This window comes from Thunnus albacares, chromosome 10 (assembly GCF_914725855.1).
Source record: "Thunnus albacares chromosome 10, fThuAlb1.1, whole genome shotgun sequence".
NCBI classification, from domain to species: Eukaryota; Metazoa; Chordata; class Actinopteri; order Scombriformes; family Scombridae; genus Thunnus; species Thunnus albacares.
In genome coordinates this window covers 10,839,173-10,864,348 of record NC_058115.1, presented here as the reverse complement: position 1 = coordinate 10,864,348, position 25,176 = coordinate 10,839,173, and the positions used below count along the sequence as shown (strand labels likewise).

Below are 25,176 nucleotides of genomic sequence, written 5' to 3'. Positions count from 1 at the left end.
AACCAGTCACTGGCTTTTTACCGAACTGACAAGGCAGTGAGTGGACCTTTTTGTCTAACTCTGCATGAAAGCCAAAAAACATTTTTCGTTGTTTTTTGTCTGTTTGTTTGTTTGTTTACAAAATGTCGAACTATTCCTTTAACTTCATGAATCATTTAAAGCTGTATACCCATCTAGCGCTGAGTTTTATGTAAGCAGGTACGTAGAGCAGCGGACTCTAGGACCCAGCGGCGAAGCAGCCTGCCTGAAGTTCCCGACCTGGCTGCAGATCTGTGATGTATCGACTGTATCTGTCAGCAGGAGTCTCACCACACACGCATTCACACACTCACTCATGGGCTTACACTAAATTTGCGGCAGCTCTCTCATGGACAGCATCACCGGCAGAATGGACACAAACGGCACCAGGTGTAAGTTCACTCTTAACCTGTGACACCAATGCAAAAGAGATTGATAGTAGGGCGAGTTCAGAGTGTTGTGCGTCCCTCCATTCAGATTGAGTGGATTAAGACATGCATGCTTGCTTTATGTGTTAATTGTTCAATGTTTGAACCCTCACACACCCACTGTGTGTGTTGCTTTCCTCTCACATCTCTGACTGCAGCACCCCACTGTCCACTTGTTTTACTGGGAACATGGGTTATTGCTGGGAGTAGCCTATGTAAAATGTTTTTTTCAATTTCTGCTCTCATTGAACTTAATTACCTCTTTCATTTTCTGTGTACCCTTCTGCATACCCTTCTTTCTCACTCTCATAGAGCTGTACATATTATGTGACTCTCACAATAGGAATCAACTGTCTGAGAACACCCATGAAGGTGTACAACATCTAAGAAGACACAATGGAAGAGCACTTTAGAAATATAAATAATGTTGCTTCAGTCTCCCTCCAGCTGCTTGGAGAGGCAGAAAACCAAGTGCTGATCTAAAGCTTGATTGTTTTTCTAGAAAGTGAATCTCACTCATCCCGAGTCAAGTCAAATATCTGGATGTGGAGATGAGATATTTGGAGATTAGGCGGTCATGGTACTCATTGTTTGATATCGGATACCACCAGCAGTGAATTCTTTACAGAGAACCCTGCAGAGCTACAGTGCGTTTGTGTTGAAATAGTTAGAAATACAAAATGTGTTTCCGCCCCATGTGTGTGTTTTCTGGGAGGGGTGCAGTCGCCCCCCTGCACCGTACAACATTTTTCCACATTGTAACTGAAAACAAATACACTTGCTCCCCTTTTGTGAGCTTTGGCTTGAGGTGAGAAGTGAAGGCTTTAACAGGGTAAGCTGTGACCCAGCTCAGGCTTTCAAATATGAAGTTATTATTTTACTTTATGGCTGATTCAAGTTTGTTTGATCATTTTTTTACATTTCAGCTGATGTTGCTGTATCATGTTACTGCTTATAGAGCCATAAAGACTTAAGTGCTTAGACTTGCTGTGAGCCGCCAGGCAGGTAAACATGTGATAGTGATTATAAGGCCAAACTTTATGGAGGTGAAGGGAAATGGGACAAACTACATGCATGGTACTTTATCTTCTTCTTTATCCTCATATTTCCAGCACCTTTTTAACAACCTTTTGGTCTGCTAGTAAAAAAAGTCTTTATAGTCATGTAGCTATACTAGTCATGTGTAATTTTGCCATTTTTGCTGATGATTTGCCTCTCATCCATCTTTCCTCACCTTGTCAGTATTGTGTGGATTATGTGGACGTTATGTAGACGTGTGGATGTGTTTGGTGTGTACATAAAATATCTTAAGGAGGAAGTGTCTTTAGGTCTTGTCCAGGTTTAGAGAAATCCTCGTCTGTCACTCCCATCTCCCTCAACACACACACACACACAAACACATGCAAACACTCACAAGCACAGAGGAATTTTGCTTGACTGACTCTATCTGAGCTTTGTGTTTGGTTAAACACCACAGGAGAAAACACGCAGTGACGGCTGGTGTTCCCTTGGGGGAACCCTACTGTTTATATGGTCCTTGAGTTCCTTGATTAGCTCCTGCCAAATTACTTTTCCTTGGCTTGTTTTAAATAGGGCTGCAAGTATTGATTATTTCAGCTATAAATTAATCAATGAATTAGTTGTTTATTCCATTAAATGCCAGAAAATAAGCACAAATGCAGATTACAAGCTGGCCCTTTGTTTTTGCTTATTTTGTCTGAACAACAGTTGAAAAAGTTGAAAATAGACAATTTGACAATTTAATGTGAGGTACGACTTGAAATAATGACTTTATTGTGAAAGCAATATTAATTGATTTTATTTTGGGGGGGTTTTGGACAGCAGAACAAGGTGAACAAGGTGATATGGTGAACGTGTAAGCATACAGTTGCCTTTTTACTCATTCAGCAGATGAGGAGCAACATTAGCCTTCATCTGGAATTGTTTTTGTGTCCACCTGATGAATGTGAGTTCATTATTTACTCTCCTTATCTCCCTGGTTTGGTGTGTCCCAATTCCTTAGGAAAATATCTGGCTCTTCAGCGGCTGAATGCTACATGTTCACTAGTCTGTTGCTAAATTTGTCTGCCTGGTGTTTGAAGCTGGTTAGTGTAAAAGTGGGTGTAGCAGAACTTTTAGCCAAAAAAACAACCACCTCCTGCTGCTGCTGGTGACAAGGTTGATAAGAGCAGTGAGAGTGAAGCAAACAGTAATGTTGCTGGGCAGAAAACCAAAACAGTGAGCTAAAAAAACACTTAAAAGCTCTATAGAGCTGCAGAGTCAGGGGATCATTCTCTCTTGGTTTGTCATTACAGGCGACATCCTGACTCATTGTTAATCTAAAAAAAATGTGATTATTGCAGCTTTAAAATTGGTGTCGATTAGTTGTCTGTTCATTGATTAGTATTGATTCTATTAGTTGTTTCAGCACTAGCTTTAACGTTTACTTTGACCCTTTTTTGATGATAAAAGCTTGCATGTGACTTAAGATATGAAGCTTGGTAAGGTTGATGATAGGCAGGTATGGGCTTGAATAATGGGAGCTTCTTAAAATGCACTACCCGAGACAGCTGGAGAAGAAGCGTGATAAAGGTTTTGTTGCCTCGATGTGCACTCTGAGAAGCGGAGCATCAGGTGGGTGTGAGAGGGGAGAGGCTGTCCCCAAAGTGATGCATTGCAGTGCTGGGATTGTTTGTGATTTAGCCCAGCAGCTTCGATGAATCGTAGCTATTGTCTGGATGTCTGGGAGCATATGGAAGAACTTGTGGACAAAACAGTGATCCCCTATGGACTTTACAATGATGCATAAATGAAACATACTGCTCATGTAAGCACATGTCTACTACATGCAGATGGAATCCTCACCCCATCAATGCCTTTTCCTCTAATGAGATGGTCGGAGTGCCCCACATATCCACATTCCACCGAGAAATCAGTGAAAAGAGAAGCTGTGTGTTTGTAGGCATGAGCGTCTCTGTGCTTGTGTATGTTTGTGCCTATGGGAAGAGACTTTTTTCCCTCAAATATGTTACTCATATAGAAAAGTAGTGGCTTTGAATTCAAATGGGTAGCATTTAAATAAAACATCATAGGCTAGCGGGGCAAATGAGCACAATAATAATGCAGTCTGCTGTCGTCATTGTGCCAGTGGTCTGTGACCTCACTGTGTGTGCATTTATGCCATGTTTCTCATTATTTGTGCTGTGATCTGCATTTTCACATAGAAAAAGCGTTGTTTGTATATGTATCTGGACTCTGGACAATGTGAACAAGGAAACAGGAGCCTTAACAACAACAAATCTTCCTCCTTTTATTTAGTTTAACCTCTTCATTTCACATCCAACTGTAAACAATGCAGCATTGCACATCCAAGTCAGCCTCTAGCTTGTCCTGGAAGTAGATCTACAAATCATAAGACATTCATCTAGGCAACAAAATATTATCACCTTCATTTAGATGTCCAAATAGCTGCTTTTTGATAGTCAGGCTATGATTGAGACTGTTTAAAAGTATCAGAGGCTTCCATTACTCCTGTCCACTGTCTCTACAATGATTGATGAATGCAATGTTATTCTAACCAATTGGAACACCAGCTACAATAATAAGACCCAGGATGTACGTAAGCAGAGGTAATCTCCCTTCCATATATTTTTTTATTTATACATGTAAAGTTCATAAGTTCTAGTTTTTTGTTTGTTCTATCAGACTTTATCATAAAAAGTCTGCAGACATGCTGACGCTAATACATATAGTACACGGTGTTATATATAGCATGACATATATGTGCCCCATCATGCATGAGCTGTAAATCATGGATGATTGTGGACCAGTCTTATAAGAAGTGGAATTCCCCTCTTTAACCCCAATGAGATGAAGAGATCACTGTGATTCACATGGCTGAGATGCATGCAGGGTATTTTGTGTAAGTGTGTGCACGAGTGGGTGTGCACTAGCGCATTGTGTGGAGGCAATGGTCATTCTCTGCTCAGCTGTTTATGTAGGGTTTCCATGGAGATATGCTGCACAACATTACAGCAGGGGACCATAGAGTGTATATGATACAGAGTTGTGGTATTTTCTTCTGTTTAAGAGAGTGAAAAGTGACTCAGGCGTGTGCATGTATGCAGGTAGAAGCAATATACTCACAGGGACAATTCAGATTTATTGGAGAGACTTGGCAGAATATGAGAGAGTAGTTAGAATAAGAACCTGTTATCATCTAGGTTTACTATATATTACTTGACAGAAGTCATAATTTAACACTGATGCATGCTTCATATAAAATATACAGGTGTAGAAATGGTATTTTTTTGTCTTTGGGGTAAAGCCAGATTATCAGTTCAAACAGTATAGTGCACAAATGGTACTGACAAAATAGGTGTCTAGTATGTAATCAGAAGATAACAGTTATTTTAACAGTCTGTAGTTTAAAGACACAGTTTATAACTGTATTCATGTCTAAAACTACTCAAAAAAATATTATTTGGCACTTTTGAAAAGACATACATGTATCAGACATGTGATAGGGTGGCCCCAAACCTTCCATGGTCTAAACCCACCCTTTGCCTTTTCAATTTAGTCCCTTCTTGGATGCAGTTATACAAAATGCAGTGCATGTAGTGTGACGTAAGATTATTCTTCAGCAGGAAACTCTCTTGTTCTTTAGGTGGTTAACTGACACTGCACTCCAGTAAAGTGTGTAAAGTTTTCATTGATGCTTCATTGATGTGATTGGGAAATTTCGTGGAAGGTGTTTGAACAAAGTCTGGCGTTCAAATCTTATTTGTTTAGTATAACCTTATAATTTGGGAATATAATGAGAAACCTTCATTGTTACAGTAAGGTGTAATGCCTAGTCTATGTCTAGTCATAACCCTGTGAGATGCCTTTTCATGCCACCACTGGTCCACCTCCAGGTATAACAGTTGGCAACAGATGCTGTTGGATAACTTTTTTTCATATCATGTCATTAGACCAGATGACTTTGTGATGTTTATTAAAGACACTGTGTAACATTTATCTTTTCCTATTGGTAAAATACAACTTGCCTTTTCCTTTGACACTGTCAAGTTTCCATATTTGCCTTATGATGTAATAATATCTTTCTGCAAAAATTGCAACTTTGCAAATGCCACCTTTTTTCCTCATCAAACTGACGAGGAAAAAAATGGCTCCTTTTTACCTCTTTGTTGCTTTTATTTGCTTCATGCTGTGAAAATTGGCAATACAAGTGAAATCGCTCATCTAATTTAAAATTGTTCATTTGATTGAAGTTTTATGTCAAAATGAAATGCTCTAAATCTGCTCTGCACAACACAAGGAGAAACGCATAAGGCACCTCAGATCACCCTCAAGCAGAGCTTATTGCCTTACATGATGGTGAGATTCAGATAACAGTCAGAAGAGAAGAGAGAGTATGTCGTATTTTCTGGAGCACAACTGAAGACAGCACTCCAGTCATAATCCCATTAACATGAAACATCCCTAATGGAGACAAAGCAGTCCCTTTTCCCCCTTTGTGTGTCTGTGTGTGTGTGTTTGTGGGAATGCATGTGTGTTCTGTGTATATTACCCTTGTCTGTGCAACATCAGTAATACAGTGCTTCCACTTGCAGAATAGCATCTTTCTCAGTTTGTGAATACTTTTCTGTGAGGGAGACATAGCATCGTGGTGATCTCATAGGACTCAGGGCAGATAAGGGATCTGAATAATACTGACTGCACTGTAGGGTCTTTGTCTGGCAGCAGGCTGAGTCAAGCCCTCTTTGCCATCTTGGACCTGAATAAATCAGAGAGCAAAAGATGAAAAATGAGAAAGAGTGAGAAGAGGTTTCACAGACAAAACTCTTCCAAGTTCTGTGACTTTTGAATTTTGACCTGACTTTATATTGACAAATACCCAGATGCAATTGCTGCCACCTGGCCAGTTGTTTTGGTACAGGGTCACTGGCCTATCCCATAATGCAATGGGAAAAGACAGAGGAATCCCCCCGGAGAGTTTGCCAGTGTATCTCAGCGCTAAACAGACACACTTGGTGTGTGTGTGTGGGCTATCAGATTTGACACGATAGGGAGGAAGTAAAGGATTTCAGGAGACACAAATCTGAGAGTATAAACAGCTTTTTTTTTTTTTGGAGGAAGAGGGAACACTGTTACTTGAGGCAAACAATGGAAACATTCTGACATGCTAGTCTTTGTGTTGGAGCATTATGAGGTGTAAAAGACTCCTTATTGCCTGTTTTCCTCCATGGCACACAATACACAATGAAATTATTTCCACTGAATACATCTTTGTTTGTCATGCTTTGTCAAATTGGGCCATTTTTTGGCTGATAACATGTAGTCTGGTCCCAGGCCTGAGCAAACAGAATCCCCAGCAGCTCCCTGCTATCACTGCTGTTTTCCAGATTTTAGATATATTCAAGTGCTGTGAAGCTATGTTGCGTGTGTGTGTGTGTGTGCGTGTGTGTGTGTGTGTGTGTGTGCGTGCGTGCGTGCGTGTGTGTGAGTGTGTGTGTGTGTGTGTGTGTGTGTGTGTGTGTGTGCTCAGTAAATGGGAACATCAAAGCTTCAGTGCTTCGTGGCCAGCCTTCAAAAGCCAGTTAATGCTTAAACAGGTGAGCAGGAGTGCACAAACCCATAATTCTCCCTCTCCATCACCATGGAAACATCCCAGCCACTTAAGAGGCCTAATGACTGAGTAGATTTCTCTCTGTGACAAGCTCATTAGAGTGGCCTGAATAGAAGGAGTGAGGATGGACATTCAAGCTAGAAATTTGTTGCAGACATGGACACACAGGATACACACACACCCGTCTTTAGTGATGTCTACACATATTTGCAAAGAAGGTTAATTTAACCTTAGCCTTGTCCTACTTTAGGGAGATTAAGTAATTGCGCTGTGGAATGTGTGCTCCAAATCCTAATTTGAGATCATGAAATTGTGTTTCTGTGTCAGTCAATGCATCAGCCAATTATTTCTGGTTCAACTAAACAATTCGGACAGAACCTACTGCACCCACAAAGCAATTCAAAGCATCTACAGTATTTCCCTGTTTCCATCTCTAGTGTAATTAATGTATTTGCATGTACAGTTGTGAGTATCACAGAGTGTGGGATCATTTCTGTATTTTATGATGACCTGAAGCATCTTCCCGTGTATAATAAAAACAGTGGGAAGAACATGTTTTTTCCCCTCTCTCCTTAATTTGTATACCTTTACGACTTCTCCAAACCAAATAAATTTTTTCCACATGCTCGCCTCACCTGCTGCTCCACTCCAGCCTGTTTTGTAAGTGTGCATTTGGTATTCATGTTGTATGCAGTAGTTACCATATACCAGCTTTGTTCTAAATGTCCAACCATGTGACAAATGTGCAGGTTAAAGCCATGAGAAAGGAATTTTAACTCTCTCGGGGAATACCGAAGCTAAATAAAGATTTGTAATGATGGTATATTCAAGAGTTCCATTATATTGTCACTTCTTTGAAATACAGTTTTAGCATTGCATTGAAAGCAGACACATTCAATGCTATCTTTCGCAGGATCTAGTGTGCATCGAGAACGGGGTCACCAGAGACAGTACAGTAAAAGTGGGCGTAAGTCAGCTGACAGGAAGAGGAAACAGAAGGCAGGAGGTGATATTTGATGTCATCAGCAGAGGGAGGAAGTCCATCTCTATAGGGGGCATATGGGACATCCCCATACCAGTTGGTCAGCCCATTAATAAAGTAGGACAGGAAAAACATTTTGTTGGCAGCATGCAGAATAAGATCAAAATCGGTCTGTGAGGATCATAGAGTTAAAGGGAACTGTAGAGTTGAGTGATAATTCTCTTCGGGTTCATCAATACGGGTGCGCCCTTTCACATGCGCGTTGTCATTTGATTCAATGTTAATATATAAGACTATTGATCATAGCAGCTTTAAGAAATCTACTGCATCAATCAATTCAGTTCATCCACCTCATATCCTAACCAAAATGATGACCACAAAGGCCAAACAGTAGCAAAAATTCTGTTAAGTCACAATTCTTAGCATCATACTGATGTGTATCATCTTCCCAATGAACCAATACTGTCTCAGTTTACTCATTGTAGGCTCCACAGATATCAGTTGATGAATGCCCAGACATGTTTTCTACCGGGGTGAGGAGAACCGTCACACATGGGAAATGCCTGGAATCTTAGGAGTAGAGTGGGAGGGGATCTCATCATGATAGGGCACAGGCTGGTGAGAGAAGACATTGTTGGCACAGCTCTTAATGTAATTAAAAACCTTAAGCACATCTGGCCATCTGGTTTACCTCACCTTTGTTAGCATGTAGGTTACACATACACCTCAGTGATCTACATGGGGTGAAAGGGTACGATAAAGCCTGTGTTTTTTCTGAACAGCAGATGTGACGTCTGTTTTTTTTTCATCTGTCTTTTAAACCTTATGAATCAGCTATTTTCTGTAAACATGCATTTCCCAGCTTTGATGACTGAGTAGGATGGTGGTATTTAGATAACCCTCACACGGCATGAAGATAACATTCAAACCCTGCTGTCTCTTAACTTAAAAACCTCTCTTGTGACTCACTTGACGTAAGATAAGATGATGTGTTTTCAGGAAAATATGCTTTTCTTTTCTCTTCAAAAAGGTTGCTGGGTCATTGCATACAGCTGGCTTTAGTGGATAGAGAAAGAAAGACTCCCACACTAAGTTTCTGGACACCTCAGAGTCATCAACCTGCAGTGCTCTTTCATGTCAGAATAAGATTGGGAAATGACTATTACCCAACATGTCCAAAGACAATAAGGAAGGGGAGACTTCCAAGAAAAACTCAGCAGTTTTCATTAGATACTGATCTCTTGGAGAGTCACAGATGGTACAGTGCTTTGAGTTTCTAACAGCAGCTTTGTCTCATTATGGTCATACCTATGTTTGGTATTGTAGACTTAGTTCCTGAATACACATGAGAACTAAGGTACCCAGTTGTGCTTCAAGGTAAAGCGATGTGTGTTTTACAGCATGTAGTGTGCTTTCCCGTCCCTCCTTTGGCATCCGCGCTCCTGTGCGAGTTCACAGCTTTACCCTGGAGGTCAGAGGTCACATTTAGTCACAGTGCAGAGTGGTTTTGTAAGGCCATAACTAAGCCTAGCAGGGTGTGTCTGTGGCATTTGTCACAGCTAGAAGATTGGGAGAAAATTGGGAAACATTTCATACACAGGCAAGACCTTGCTTCATACACAACACAAGGAGTGTTGTGTGTATCACATTAGACACTAGAAGGACTTCCTGTCTACATGATGTTTCTTGTTTAACACTAATGCACCTGGAAGGATTCAGATATTTTGAAACCTTGTATGGTTTGTCTTGTTTTTCTGATAGTCATTATCTGTCTTTCACTGTCTCATGCTATTTTTTTCACTGTACTTACACATATGTACACATATTTTCACTGTAATACACGTTGATTTTTGTGATATCAATATGTGTATTTTTGTTGTTATTGCTGGCTCTTTTTCCTTAAAACTTTTGGTAAAGTTAGTTTTGGTCAGTCATTCTAGAGGTTACACATCAGAAAACAATGGATGAAAAATGGAGACAACTTTGCTACTCTTGTTTAATTGCAATACATCCAATACTTATTGTGAAATTTAACGCTGTTACTGTTGTGGATAAATGTACAGTTACACTGAGTGCACTGTTTGCACCAAGAAACATTTCCAGTGAGACAGCTACCTTATATCAAAACATGATGAACTAGCTAGAAGCAGGGATGTTTTGCTGTAACCTGTTAGGGGACCCCAGGTAAAAAATTTGCTGTTGGGCCCCTCCTGACCCCAAACCTTCTGCTCTGCTCTGTTTCATGTGTATGTACCCTGATGCCTTCATGTTCCTGTTATGTCCAGTGCAACCAGTACTCCTATGCTGGATTTAAATGTGTTAGTTTGTGGTTATTTTATTGAGCACAGTGTTATGCAGCAGGATGCACCATGTGGATACACTGTAAACTAAAATAGCAGGGCCCCAAAAAATAAGCTATTTCCAACCTCGCCTTAGTTTATATTGGACATTAGTGGTGTAAATTCCCAAATACATTTCCAATTAATCAAATTACCAAAATCAGTTGACATGCTGTGAACTTTTGGGGTCAAACATGATGAATATATACTTTTGTTATCCCCTCCCTTTATTTATATGTATCTTTACTAAAGTGTGTAAATAGGTGCAATCAAAAAAATCCTATGGGGTCATCCAAGTTTCAAAACAACAGATGATCCTTATATTTTGCTTGCTTAGTGAATCTAATCTGGTAATTTAACAGTGGTTTTTGTGCAGTGTTGTGCACCAGGCAGCCTCACAGCCGGCCTGACATTGTTTTCATTCAGCATGTTTTGTCTGTACGTGTCAGTTTTTGCATTGTTGTGCATGTGGTTGTGTATTGGTCCATGTGTGCTTGAGGGTTTGTTGGTGCAGCATTAGTGCCAGCGTGATTGAAGGCAGCATGTTGTATCGTGTCAGGGCTCATGAGTCTGCCTCAAGGCAACGAGTCATCCACGTGTAACTCTGTAAAGTCTCAACTTGCCTCCACCACCTTTTACTCAATCTCCTCTCTGTGTTTCACTTTACATTTTCAAGTAAACGCATCAAACAGAAAGCAGCACTGAGAGCACCAGCCTTCTTGGTATCTTTTAACAATATATCATATTGGTAAAGATGTTCTAATGTAAAGAAGCAGCACTATGCCTGGTGTGTCCATAGGTTTATCTCCTGGATGGCAGACTTTGTGGACAGCTAGTTAAAGGTTAATAATGCACGCTGAGGGAAGGTATGTGAAAGAATAAAGAATGTGAGTTAGCTATTAGTGGACGTGTGTGTGTTTACACAGCAAGCCTTTCCCAGGTGCTACACGATCCCTAGGATTACAGCGGAGGGGGATCCAATAGGCATACACACACACACACATACACACAGCACCACCATCTCCCTCCCTACCCCCCAAAAGAAAAGAGAGGAGGGGAGACAGAGTGTGGGAGGGAGGCAGAGAAGAAGATAACAGATCAGAGGGAGGAGGGAAGAGGTAGGAGTGTGAATTCAGCAGCCGGCAGACTATACCTTACCTCCACAACAAAGACTTCACGGGACAGAGCACACAGGGAGGCTGTGCCTCTGGAATACCTCTGACAGTATCTGCTTGGTGTATGAATGAACCAGTTTGTCTCCCTATCCTTGAGAAATGGTGGGACTCTCATCCACTGCTGTTGAGGGTAAGTGTTTTCTGTATATTAGAACAGCAGGTATCTAAAGGGAAAGAAGGTGCAAGGATTTGTAAAGATATGCAAATATGCAGAACAAAGTAAAGATATACAAGCTGTGGAGCTGTAAAGGTGTCATAAACATGAGATTGAATATGAGACATCGGGTGATGTTTTTACTTCATGTCTGAAGCATCACGCCAGCTTGCTGAAATAGAGGAGAGAGGTAGTGATGCTGAATTGTTGAGAAAGCAACTATTTGGCACTCAGACTCATAGTCAATAGTGAAACATTGTAATTTTTCGAACCTCTAGAGACTCTTTGTGAGATGCAAATTCTTCTGTGATTAGCTGGAATGTCTGCCTGCAACAATATTGTGAAACAGAGCCGCTGCTCAATGACTGAATTTTGTCACTTTCGACATACTGTGAAGTTGTGTGTGTAAGTGTGTGTGTGTGTGTGCTCAGCATGAAGAAAGCCTTTTGGCATGAAAAGGAGGGAGGAAAAAAAACCCTGACACCCAATTGAGGTCACATTATTCTTCATATCAGGGTTTTGTTGGACATGTTAGCACAGGTGCTCAACTCGCTGACATTATTCACCCCCTCCGCCCCCCCTCCCGCCCCCGCCCCCTACTTCCCCCTCTTCTCCCTGTCCCTTGTAGAGTTTGTACAGACCGTCTGCTAATGTAAGCCTCTTTTAAAGGTCTGAGTCTGCACTGTTAAACAAATGACTCTCTCCGCTGCACAAAAGTGTACACATGCACACTCACAGACTTTCGCAGAGTCATGCACTATTAACAAGGTGAGGAATGTGTGTGGTGTTTAACAGCAATTGTCAGACAAGTGTGAGGAGGTAAATGTTGTTGAGTGAGTTCAAAGCTTTGAATAGCATTACACATTCCTGCAGGCATGGTGCACTGCCTGCACCCATCCTTTGTATGTGTATGTTTTTAGGTGAACATTGCCCTCAGGGTATTTTTTTTTCATAAGTTTTTAGATTAAACTCCTTGTAGCTGTAAATATTTCAATATCACCTTGGTCTGACTTTAATTAAACCGCATCCACCCTGTTTTCATGTAGCATTATTAGCATATGCAAGCTTGTGCATGGTTTCCCTCAGGTGCTGGGCACAAAATCGGTTTAATCTGGCTTTGAAGGACATCAAAGACAAACAGAACCTATGAGCAGTTGCAGCACAGATTTAAAGGATCATGTGCTGCTATAGATGTGTGAGAACCCATGTGGGTAGTGTGGTGTTGATTATAAAGGCATGACTGGGGACTTACAGGTGGTCTTTGGCACAGGTGGAATAACGCTGTAATCGTCAAATTGGATAATCAGCTTTTCAGAGCTTGTGAAATGGTGAAATAGTTTTATGAATGTTATCTCCTATATCAGGCCAACTCCTCGAAAGCACTGCCTTGATTTCTGTGTTCTGTTTGATTTAGTGCTGACTTGTGTAAATTTCAATTTTCTCGCTGCAACAAATGACTCATGCTGTGGTTAAGATTTTGTCTTCCACAAGGTTAGGGGAAGCCCAGTTGTATACTAGAGCCAGAATCTAAACAGCTGGAACCTCTGGCAGTGAGACAGCATTCACCAAGGCCAAGTGATCCCACTCTCATAAGTTTCCTCCCCCCCTCCTCTCCTTATTTCCCAAGGGTGACTTGGATCGTAATTAGGAAAATAGACGTTCCAGGACCCTGCATGAATCAGTTCCTCATGCCCACTTCTCGGAGAGACTATCTGCCAGCATGTCTTTATTACAATAGAAGGAAACCACACTAGTAAAGAAGACAAAATGGTTAAACAGATACAGGCAAACACATACACACACACACACCTACTGACTGTAGCCTTGGCAGGGCATTGTTAAGCCCATAGGAAGACCCACCTCAGGAAAATATGTCTTTCTTTAAGGAGTGGGAGCAGCTTTCTCTCTCTCTCTCGCATGTAGAGCACACATCACTAACAAACACCAGATACATCTTCTACTTTTCAATGTTGATTACATACAAAATCTCTGTGTCAGGGTCATGAATCAAACAGTCCAACTTTCTGCCAGAACTCATTAATATGTAAATGAAACCATCACACACACACACAATCAGGTACACTGAAGTTCACTATCAACAGACCTTACTAAATACACAACATATAAGCGCCTCTTTGGGTCTTACATGTTTTGTGCACGTCTATGTGTGTGTGTGTTTGTGTTTGCTTAGTGCAACAGGTCTCGTTGCCATGTGACCGCCCACCGTGCAAAGACTTTTCTGGCTCAGTGGCTGTCCTGTGGCTGACCCCAGCGAGATGCATGGTTCAGCAGGTCTAATGTGGCTGGACTGTGAAAATGGTGTCGGGTAGGGTGGGGGGGGGCAGACAAGTGTGTCAGCAGTGCCTCAGCCAGTTGTTAGATTTCTCTGAGGATTTTCGGATTATAGAGGTGGAAAAATGTATTCTAACATACAACAATTCGGAGGGAAAAGGATATAGAAGAAGTGATGAACACAACATAGAAAGAAGGGAGGGATGTGGAGGGTTATTGGTAGCACACACACACACACACACACACAGGTTGCGGACCTGTTCTCAGGGTGTCCAGCAGCTGGGGTGCTGTGAGACAGTTTATTTAAGTTCTGCTCTGAAAACAGGGAGTGGACCGGTCCCACCTCTCAGATCAACATATGATGTGAATCATATATTCCTATAAGCTGAGTCCTCAAAGTGTTACAGAACCAGGAGAGCCCTGTGAAACCCCGTGTGTGCATGTGTGTTTAGCAAGAGGTCTGTTCATGACTTAAACTCTCCCAACTGTTAGAACAACATTGAGTCCCTGTGAATGAAAATCTTGCTTGCTGGTACATTTGGCCTGCTCGAAGCACTCTGTAAAGAGGCCTTTCAGTTATTCTTGTCAGAATCTCATATTCCTGCCAACATCTTTAGTGTCTTTGCAGGGCTTTTAATTTATGTTCTCAGCATTGAGAGCAACCGTTGATTGAAATTTGGCTTTATGCCCATCTGTCTGTCTGCTCTCTGCCCTTTGTGCAGGATTTTCCCTTAATATGCCGTGTAAGATTTGTTATTTTTAGTATCGTCAGTTCCAGTTTTCTTCTGGGTTAATGAGCAATTAGCCAACGTGTTTCCTGTCACTCTATCCTTTTGTTGTTGTTTAGTCTGGCTACTGACAGAGAGTGGGGGAGAGGAGGGAGACTCTGTGATAAGGTGGCAGATTGATCTTGACAGACTGTGAGGCAAAGTGACAGAAAATGAAAGGACACAGCAAAAGCAAAGCGTACTGCTGGGGTTAGACTTGTCATACTGACCTTTGCCCTCTCTGCTGATACACTGAACCCGTGCCCTCTGACCTTTCCCCCCCTTGTGCAGCGATGGAGGTGTTGGTGAGTGAGCTGGGCGTACTGCTGAAGATGCTGGACCAAGAGAACCTCAGCTCCTCCACTCAGGAGAAAAAGACATCCGTGTGGAACCTCCTGCAGCAAATACAGCCCTCAGGTTAGAGAGGGGACAAACAGGGTCACTGAATTTGTTCTAACATGAGTTTTAAAACAAAAGTTTTTACACATAAAAAACAAGCAAACTACACTCACAATTTTATGTAGTTACTGACATTATCTGCTTGGGAACCATTGCTCTAGATTGCTGTTTAAAGATTATAATGTCATAACGACAATCAGTTTGTTACGGTGTAGTAAGTGTGTATACCTTTTCCTCTCATCTAGTTTCAGGAACAGACTACATCTACATGAACTCAGCAGTGTATAGAAACGGCACCAGCTTTGTAGAGTCCCTCTTTGAGACATTTGGTGAGTTTGAGCTCCAACATGGTGCTTTATAAATGTGTACATAAGAGCTGCATTAACAATTATTTTGTCTCCATACATATAAATAAAGTGTGAGTTGTTGACATTTATAGACTGCGAGCTTGGAGACCTAAAGGACGTGACAGATGATCTGAAACAAGACAAGGACACACAAACCGAGACTTTAAAACAGGCAAGTTGCCAGATTTCCTAATTTATCCCTTCCATAAATATGTGGGACAATTACCGGTACACCTCTAAATGACTTGTGGAGAAAAATAAAAGAAAAACAGCAAGATTATATTTCATGTTGTGGGGGTTTTCCATGCACACATCTCTTTGTGAGCTGTTGGAAGAGTTAAGACTTGGGGATCCACCCAGAGCCCATGTGTCTAATTTATGGATATAATTTAAAGGGTTATACTCTCTGTCTCTTTGATGAAGTTGCTTGTTGGCTGTGAAAAAAAACTTTAATGGTTATGGAGGAAATTTGTAAGATATGTTTGTGTGTTTCCGTTAGCAGAGCTGTGCAGACTCCCCAGCTCGGCACTCAGCTGACCCTCCTCCCCCTCTGCCCACAACGCCTCCTCCTGAGGAGTACTATGAGGAGGCAGTGCCCCTCAGTCCTGGAAAGATGCCCGAATACATAATCACACGAGGTCAGCATCTTCCCGCCTCTGCTGAACTTGTTGCCCTTAGTGTCATTTTTCTGTAAAAAACTACTCCAGTCACTAAGTACTCTGCACTTATATGATACAAACATAGTCATATATCACTTTTACATACACATAATTAGAAAGTATAATAAAGTGTGTGATGGAACTCAAGGACTAATTAGAGATTTTCTTTCATGTCTTTAATTTTCAGTCAGGCCCAGCCCTCCCAACTCTATAGAGGACGGGTATGAAGATGCTGAAAACAACTACCCCACTACCTGCATTAACTCACACCGCAAAAACTCCTGTGAGTTAAGAAGACTCGTACACACAAATTAATCTGATTAAAGGAAAAGTTTTATGCATGCACATATTTAATATTCTCTCTGTCTGCTCTCTCCTAGACAATGATTCTGATGCTCTTAGCAGTTCCTACGAGTCGTACGAGGAGGACGAGGAGGAGAGGAGCCCTGGAGTCACTCACCAGTGGCCCTCGGATGAGAGCTCCATGCCTCCTGCCAGGGACTGTCGCATCTGTGCCTTCCTGCTGCGCAAGAAACGCTTTGGCCAGTGGGCCAAACAGCTCACCGTCATACGGGAGAATAGACTACAGGTGAGAAATTGCACATCCACAACAAGACACACACAAACAGCCTCTGGAGTTCCTTCTCTCCTTGAATCTTCACATGTATTCTCCTTTCTGCAGTGTTACAAGAGTTCTAAGGACACATGCCCCTATGTGGACATGCTGCTGCCCCAGTGCACTGTGGTCTACGCTCCTAAAGACAGCAAGAGGAAGCACCATGAACTCAGGTTCACCTTACCTAATGGAGATACACTGGTGCTGGCGGTACAAAGCAAGGAGCAGGCCCACAGATGGCTCAGGGTGAGCTGTTCTTTGGCATGATATGTATGCATGCAGAAATATCCAAAATGACAGTCACTGGAAGTGGGTTTGACAATGAGGAAAGACAACATTTACAGTCGGGAGTGACATATATAAAACATCTCTACAGGTTGTTAGAGAGGTGAGCGGTCAGAGCACAGGGCCCGAGGAATCTGTGTCTCCCATCATTCCAAGAAAAACTGAACTTGACAAGGTAAGTGTACATCTCAGCACATCCCTGTCGATTTCTTTTTCATCCTCGAGACATAATTCATTTTCACGCCTGAGCTGAAGAAAAATCAGTGGCAAGCAGCAATTTTGTTGTCACCATCAATTTTCCTAAACAATTGTTCGGCTCGACACAGTACACAGTGATAGCTGTATTTGCTTTGCAGAACAGAGAGGAGATGCGTAGTGTAACTGGGTGTTAAGACTGCAATTATATGGGTGGTTCTGAGTCAGTGTTGAAACAGGCACATCCTCTTTAAAGCTCACCAACCTGTCAGAACATAAACCATGCTATAAATGAAAGCACAGGAAGCGAAGGAGGCAAGAAGGAGGAGATAAGAAAAGGGAGATTGCCAGTATGTTTGTCTCATTATGTCACGTCTTCATGGTTGTGAGACTGTATGTGAAAGTATCCAGAGGCAGATGCACAGGGACAAGAGGAGTGGAGCAGAGTCAGCTCTAGTTTGATCTTGGCTGGCATGCAGATTGTGCGTTTTAACTTGGATGCTGTTGTTGAGACTCTAAACCTAAATGTGTAAATGTGTTTGTGTGTGTTGATGTTTGTGTATTCTTCCCTCAGAGATTGTCTGCAGAGAGGAACACATCAGATTCAGACAGTGTTGGTGTGTCAACGGGAGAGAACTGCAGAGAAAATGGTGAGACAGAGACAGACAAGCACACCTTGCTATCATTACTGCAGCTGTTTCATTTTCATTGGGTAATATTTGCAGTTTTAGCAAGTTCGGCAAGACACATTACACAACTTAAAGCAACAGTTCGACATTTTGGAAAATGCACTTATTCGCTATTTGAGAGTCAGATGAGAAGATCGATACCACTCTCATGTCTGTACGCTAAATATGAAGCTGGAGCCAGGCAGCAGGTTAGCTTAGCTTAGCATTAATACTAGAAACAAAGGGAAACAGCTAGCCTGGCTCTGTCCAACATTACAAAATCTGCCTCCCAGCACCTTTAAAGCTCACTATCAACATGTTATACCTCATTAGTTCAATCCATACAAAAACCAAAACGGCATGTTGTGGTTTGATGGAGGGGTATGTGTTGGATTATTTCTTGGCTGGGTGCTGTAACTTCCCGGAGTCTTGTCATCATTGCTTAAGACTTAACATTTTAATGAGCTTTACAGGTGCTGGTAGGTGGATTTTCTTACTTTTGGCAAGAGCCAGGCTATCGTTTCCACTATTTTTCCCCAGTTTTTTCAATCTCTGTGCCAAGCCAAGCTAACCCTCTGCTGGCTCGTCTTATATTTACCAGACAAAAATGAGAGCTTTTTATTTAACCATGGAACTATCCCTTAAGTGTATTAATTCTCACATGACAGATAAATTTGGAGAAAAGACTGCTGCTAAATCCTTTAATTTTTGATTCAGGTAAGGTGAAACGGGGGGCTTTCGCTGCAGGCCGAAAGATCACACGCATCATCAGCTTCTCCAAGAAGAAGCCTCCTCGACCAGGAGATCCCCGGACTGCCCACAGTGACCCTCGACAAGGTCAGACCCCGCTTCACGGTCGCTCTCCAGGTCACCAAGCTTGCATACGCATCATTATTCTGTCCTTCCTTACCATGCAGGCTACTTGTCGGTGCTGGTGAACCAAGTGTGGAGGGAACAGTGGTGCTGTGTGTGCAGAGGCTCCCTGCACTTCTACCATGACAAAGGAGACCCTCGGACCTCCCTGCCCTCCCTTCCTCTCCATGGCTGTGAGGTGGTGCCAGGGCTGGGACCTAAACATCCCTTTGCCTTCAGAATCCTGCGGGCCAGCACGGAGGTGGCTGCTCTGGAGGTGAAATTTGTTTCAATATTATTGTATTAAGAATAAATCAAATGACCACATGTAACATGAAAAGGGTCACTCATAGTGATGAACGCAGTTCTCCTTAGTCCCCCTCAGTTTAAGCATTTTTTAGCTCGGTGTTTTGGCTTTGTGGCCCGCACCTTTACTGGTTTGGTTCACTCTCAGCAACCTAATTTTGAGCATCAGTATGCAGCTGTTTTGAGCAGAAAAGCTCTGATAAACCCACTGCACTACCTGCCCATCACCAAATGGCAGACAGACAAAGTTGGCAATCAGCTGGTGAGCAAGGGAGCATTTAGCTGCTAAAGAGCCAGATATTTACCTCAGGAGTTGGAGGAGACCAAAACAGAGCTACAAGGAAAGTGAATATTGAATGTACCATTGTCAAGTGGTCAGAAACATGACTCCAAATATATGCTAATATTGGTCTGTGTCTGCTAACTGTTTGCTAACAGTAAATACCAATTTAATATTCTAATATTCAGATTTCAGGAATGATATTTGTCGTTTTTGTCCTGTGTGTTTTTAGGCAGCAAGCTCTGAGGAGCTTGGCAGATGGCTCGGCATCCTCTTGGCAGAGACCGGCTCCGCAACAGATCCAGAGTCGCTGCATTACGACTATGTTGACGTGGAAACCATTGCTAACATCCGCGACGCTGCGAGGCATTCCTTCCTGTGAGTGAGACAGTGATGGAGGGGATATTGGGATATTTGGACGAGGTCAAAGGAAGGCCACCGGCCAGAGCAGCGATGTTTTCACGTCACACAGACTACATTTCTGCTCTCTCTCTGATCCCTAGGTGGGCCACATCCTCCAGCAGTACCTCCACAGACTCCAGAACATATGATGAGGTCCCTAATGAGGACATGCAGGTGGGACACACGTGCTCAGACGCACGTACACACACATTTCCCTAGTTCAGTCAAACCTAATACGTGAGGCTTTACTTTGATGTGACGAGATTAGAAGCTGTGTGTCTGTGTGTGTGCAGCTGTTGGATGACTGTCACTGTCTGAATATGACACCCCTGATCATTCACTGGAACAGACAGACAGAGCTCTGTTACTTGCTTATCAATGATGGCTTTTTGTTGGCCGGAGGAAGACTAGTGTGTGGGCATGGGAGAGGAAAAAAAGGGGGAGGAAAAGGAAAAAGCGATCACACTGGTGACAGGAAGGCAAGAGGTCATGGCAGTTTTACAGCCTGTAAACCCCTTTCTTAACCTCACTGACATGCACTTAAACACACACCTCTCACCACCTACAGCTACAAACACACACACCTCAGCGGCCAATAAATCTAAAGATTACGTCACTGCTTAGAGTTTGCATATTAAAACTTTGCTTGTCTGTTTTAACTCCGTCTTTGCATCCCCCAACATCTGTCATGTATCCCCTCCTCCTTATTCCCCCTCTCTACTCCACCCAGCCAGTGGAGAACCGCAGGCAGCAGTCTGGGAATCAAGGGAAGCGGCGCTCAAGTTTCTCCAGCAGTGACTCTGACAGAAAGAAGCCAGTAGTCTCCCTCAAACGAACAGGCTCAAGTAAGTGCATCTGGTTTGTTTTCCAAAGCAACACTGCTGTGTGTTCAGTGTTGCTGAGCCTGTCCTGAACTATTTGTAGACCAAAAACTTTTCAGATGCTTCCCTTCTGTGTCTTTTCAGCATTACGCCCCTCTCAGCTTTCCATCTGTCTCATGAAGGAAAAAATAAGGATAGCAGTCTGCTGCCTTCCGAGGAAAACAAGAATACAGATGGCACCTCTTAATATAGTTGTGGAGTTATAGCAGGAGTCATAGATTGCAAAGCTGTGCTGTAGTTTCTTACACTCTTCATACAGTCCACCAGCAGTAATGAAATTTGAGCTTTCATATGGCTCGATATTCCCCTTCTTCCTCTCTCCTCTCAGTCATCTTCTCATTTTCCATCCATAATCTCTTCCCTCCTCACTCGCTTCTCCCATTTGCTCATTTTGTCAGTTGGCCTCTGCCATACAAATAAAGAAGATGAGCATCCTGGGTTTAGGAAAATGATATCGGTGTGTGTCGGCACTTCTCAGTGCTGTTTCTCAGGCCTTTGCCGTGACGGTTCTGAAACATCAAAGAGCCAGCGCTCTCCAGGGCTGAGAGCTTCAGGATGTAACCTGAGATTTATTGGACACTCACATTAGAGCCGCTGTCTCGCCTCCTGACCTCTCTCTCTGCATGAGTGTGTGTGTGTTTATCTTTTATTCACACGTCATATCGCTGTACTTTCCCAAATTCCTTATTTGAATTATGAGAATGGTCAAAATATGTGAGGTACACTTAAGTATGACCTGTAGAAGCAGTGTCGTCATGCGTGAGTCTCCTCACGTGAGGAGCATGACATCGATAAGCAGAGGCAGACAGATCGGCGTGAGATGTTTCGTCTCATTCCCATAACCCCTGCACATTTAACCCTTCACCTTTGCTCTCTCATCTTCACCCAGACTCCAACCAGTACGGAAGGTATGGGAAAACTCGAGCAGAGGAGGATGCCAAGCGTTACCTGAAAGAAAAAGAGGAGCTGGAAAGACAGAGGGATGGGATTCGAAATACACTCGTAACCCTCCGACAGGAGAAGAGAGAACTGAAGGAAGAGCTGAAGACGACTTCTGGTAAGAAGATACAGAGCAAAACACAGAGCACATCCTACACAAATCATTCTCGCAATCTGATATAACCCTAACCTGATGCGCCAGATGGTTTGTTACACAGAACCATCTGAGAAGTCGTCCATGCAAACTGTTTGGAAAAGGGCAGGTACTTTCAAAAAATACTTGGCAGGTGAATGGATGAACCATCTGTATATCAGCGTCTTATCTTGCGAGGCAGCTGGATTCACGACGCTGATAACAAGCTCATAATTGGAAGCCTGACAAGATGGATTCTCATGTGATCTCATGATGTCATGATCTCGCGAATCCAGCTGCCTTGCAAGGTGGATACAACCCTACAGCTCTTCAATGTAGCTACAACTTGTGTTTATGTACCTTGGTTACTACAGAAAGTCTTCAGGAACCACTCTACTACTAATGCATTGGCTATCGTCTTTTGCATATTAGTTAGTAAGTCATATTTTGGGAGCTGGATGTCTGAGAATTTGTCTTCAAATCAACCAGAAGGCTTGCATTTCTGGTCTACATACTGCATCCCTGTGTCTGACCCTGAAGTCTGACCTCCATTATTAGATGGTGATGTGAGAAGAGAATTGCCCTACAGGGATAAATAAAACATCTAATTGTTATTAAAATCAACAACATGGCTATGAAAATTCCTCCTTAATCAAATTAATTTCCTCTATTTACACATATTGTAGTTTGCTGACAGCAATGGAGGGAGAAGTATTCAGATCGTTTTTTAAAGTAAAAGTTGCGACACCACAATGTCAAAATGATCCATTACAAGTGAAAATTCTATTGTTGTGATATTGAAATATTTTTTTAACAGGTGTATTAAAATGTATGCAACATTTTAATGTATAAAGCAGTAGCCCAAAGGTGTACCCACAATAAGTACAGTACTTGTGAAAATGTACTTCGGTTTTGAAAGCCATCACGAATTTTGAGACTATCACCATCTAAAGGAGGACATGAAAACATAAATTCTGTGTGTTGTATGTGTCGCTGTGTTCCCGTGGAGCAGAGAAGAGGAAGCCCTCTCTGAACAAACGTGTTTCCCAACTGGAGGAAGCATGTCGGGCTAAGGAGGCTGAGAGGGTGGACCTGGAGCTCCGACTGACCCAAGTCAAAGAAAACCTCAAGAAGAGCCAGGCAGGTGGAGCACTTGGTGCACCAGTGGAGGCTAAACCACCTGTCAAGGTATTTTGGGTGCTTTGAATGGAAAGATAAATATATGCACACCTGCCTCTATATACATTTTTATTGATTTTTTTCTATTTGTGTAGGGTTCCAGCAAAAAGACCCAGAACATCTACATGGAGTCTTTACCTGTTAATTGTGCTCTAGAGATGCGTAAGAGACCTCCATCTGTGTATGCTTCTTCTACAGGAACTGTCATGCAGAAGGCAAAGGTAACAGTGATCTAACTCTTACACTCACTTCCTGAATAACTCCTCCGTCTCATCTGTCATTATGGACAGATTTGTCTGTCAGGCTCCACAAAGGTTTAATACAATCACAGCATCATGTGTCATCATATAATTGATTTTCACACTTCCCATATAAAAATAGATATACAGTCAGTGTGTGTTGATGCTTTAACATTGAATATTCACAATCAAGTATCTGTAAGTGTGAGTGAACTTGACTGACAATGATGGAACATGATTCTTTCAGCGCACACAGACATTAGATATCACTACGTTCAGCTACTGCTGCCTTTTTGTAGTCATCCTGATACAACTCACTCAAGATGGTGGAGTGTTTAATTGCAATATATTTGCAGTACTTTTGTTGGAAATGCAACTTGTAACTTTTGGGTTCTTTGGGTTTGTTGTCATTGTCACAGTGACTTTACTGTTTTTAAGCTCTTTCATCTACATTTACAGTACGGTTTTTTTTGAGAATGTGTGAACATATCGAACAAAATGTCAGTGAGGAAACTGGAAAGCAACAAAAAATTAATAGATGTGCTCCATGTTCTGATTATTGACAACCTGCTTTGATGATTTAATTCATGGTCATAACAGTAATTTGCATTGCTATACAGCCACTCAACCAGAACCTCAATTTTGCCTCTAAATTTCCAATTTTTTAAAAATTTTTCCTTAACATCCATTGATTTAATAACTAAATCATTTTCAGTGAAACTGATAAATTGAATCTAATGGTGTTTGGATTTCTTAATTTCATCAAAGCTTACAAATATGGAGACATTATGTTTTAACAGTATTGTCCAGCTCTACCATTTGCTGTATTGAGATGGAAATGACTCATCTACAAACATGGGCTTGTATGAATGAAATTTTCTCATTTGGTTCCATTTATTTTTGTTTTACCTGTAATCATTTGAAATAGAACTTTTGATGCCTTATTCTCATGTTGTTACCATCACTTGCTTCTTTTCTATTTTTACAGGAATGGGAGTCAAAGAAAGGAACCTAAGTGCAGTATCATGGAAAGGACTGTGGAAAGATATAATGGATATCAGGATGTGACTGTTGCCACATTAAATCCTACAAAGGATAACCTTCCTTTTCGACATCCCAAAGCACAAACTTCACTTCTTTCATTTTCGATTACTGAGGAAATTATGTTGTAATGAAAGAAATCAGCCACTAGGTGGAGGTACATCTTACTAAATATTTACCCTTCTGTCCTTCTAAGAGGTCTCCAAGTGCCAGAAATCCACAGACAACAGGCTGTCTCTATATCATTGTCTGAAATAACACAGATTCAAATGTGGCAAACAGAAAACAGATAAACTAGGGCTTATGGAAGAAAGACACAAGAAAAGTGTATTGAAAAGCACAGTGAGTACTGTAATGGAAAGACAACACAGGATTGTGTTGGCACCAGTGTTGCAGTGGGTGAAATGTTGATTTTTTTTAAGGTTCCATGTGGGAATATAAAACAATATAAATGTGATGTGTGAGGATGGAAGTCAGTTTAAGCCATGATGTGTCTTTATATGACATAATATAATTTTTTCTGCCTGTACATAGTGAGCCATGACTACTGTTTTGTATGTTTTATACTTTTATACTGTTCAAGGTCTCATTTCTCATCATTATCACAAGACAAACCTGTCAGGAGTATTCAGTGATGTGCCTTAGGAGGGCTGACTATCATTATTATTTGACTGCTCCTAGCTGTGCTATTCTGCGAAAGCATCTGCTGAATGATTTGGTTGGAAAGAAATCCTGCATCCACTTGACCCTTTTGGCACACAGTTGAGCACTCTTGCTAAAGATAATTGAATGACTAACAACGTGGTGCTATTCAGTAATGCAAACCAATCTTTCTTGAGTGGGAAAATCTCACTATATGTCATTTTTAACAACTTTTCTGCAGAACCTGTGGTTGACTTTTGCACTTTACTGTTCTCCTACCTGGATAAGGGAATAATAAATATGTGTCTTATTTCCCAAACATTTGCT

General features: G+C 41.8%; 1 protein-coding gene across 3 annotated transcripts; it reads left to right on the top strand.

The window, feature by feature from the left end:
* Positions 1 to 72: 72 nt before the first annotated feature.
* afap1l1a (actin filament associated protein 1-like 1a) lies at positions 73 to 25,165 on the top strand. Of its 3 annotated transcripts, none has more exons than XM_044364357.1 (19): positions 73 to 410; positions 15,078 to 15,203; positions 15,431 to 15,514; positions 15,625 to 15,704; positions 16,032 to 16,170; positions 16,379 to 16,474; positions 16,572 to 16,780; positions 16,874 to 17,053; positions 17,184 to 17,267; positions 17,862 to 17,937; positions 18,673 to 18,792; positions 18,873 to 19,084; positions 19,626 to 19,771; positions 19,897 to 19,969; positions 20,526 to 20,640; positions 21,566 to 21,733; positions 22,761 to 22,936; positions 23,023 to 23,148; positions 24,155 to 25,165. In XM_044364357.1, exons 1-19 carry the CDS (start codon positions 368 to 370, stop codon positions 24,179 to 24,181), a joined length of 2,280 nt encoding a protein of 759 aa, XP_044220292.1. In that variant the 5' UTR covers positions 73 to 367; the 3' UTR covers positions 24,182 to 25,165. The 3 variants fall into 3 exon arrangements, with proteins under 3 accessions (XP_044220292.1, XP_044220293.1, XP_044220294.1); XM_044364358.1 differs by having other exon boundaries at positions 74 to 410; positions 16,035 to 16,170; XM_044364359.1 differs by lacking the exon at positions 73 to 410 and adding an exon at positions 11,539 to 11,703.
* Positions 25,166 to 25,176: the final 11 nt, after the last annotated feature.

Coding starts and splice junctions, on each gene's coding strand:
- afap1l1a (XM_044364357.1), top strand. CDS start 368: ATGGACAGCATCACCGGCAGAATGGACACAAACGGCACCAGGT. Junction 17,938..18,672: donor AGAGAACTGCAGAGAAAATG/GTGAGACAGAGA, acceptor TTTTTGATTCAG/GTAAGGTGAAACGGGGGGCT. Junction 22,937..23,022: donor AGGCTAAACCACCTGTCAAG/GTATTTTGGGTG, acceptor CTATTTGTGTAG/GGTTCCAGCAAAAAGACCCA.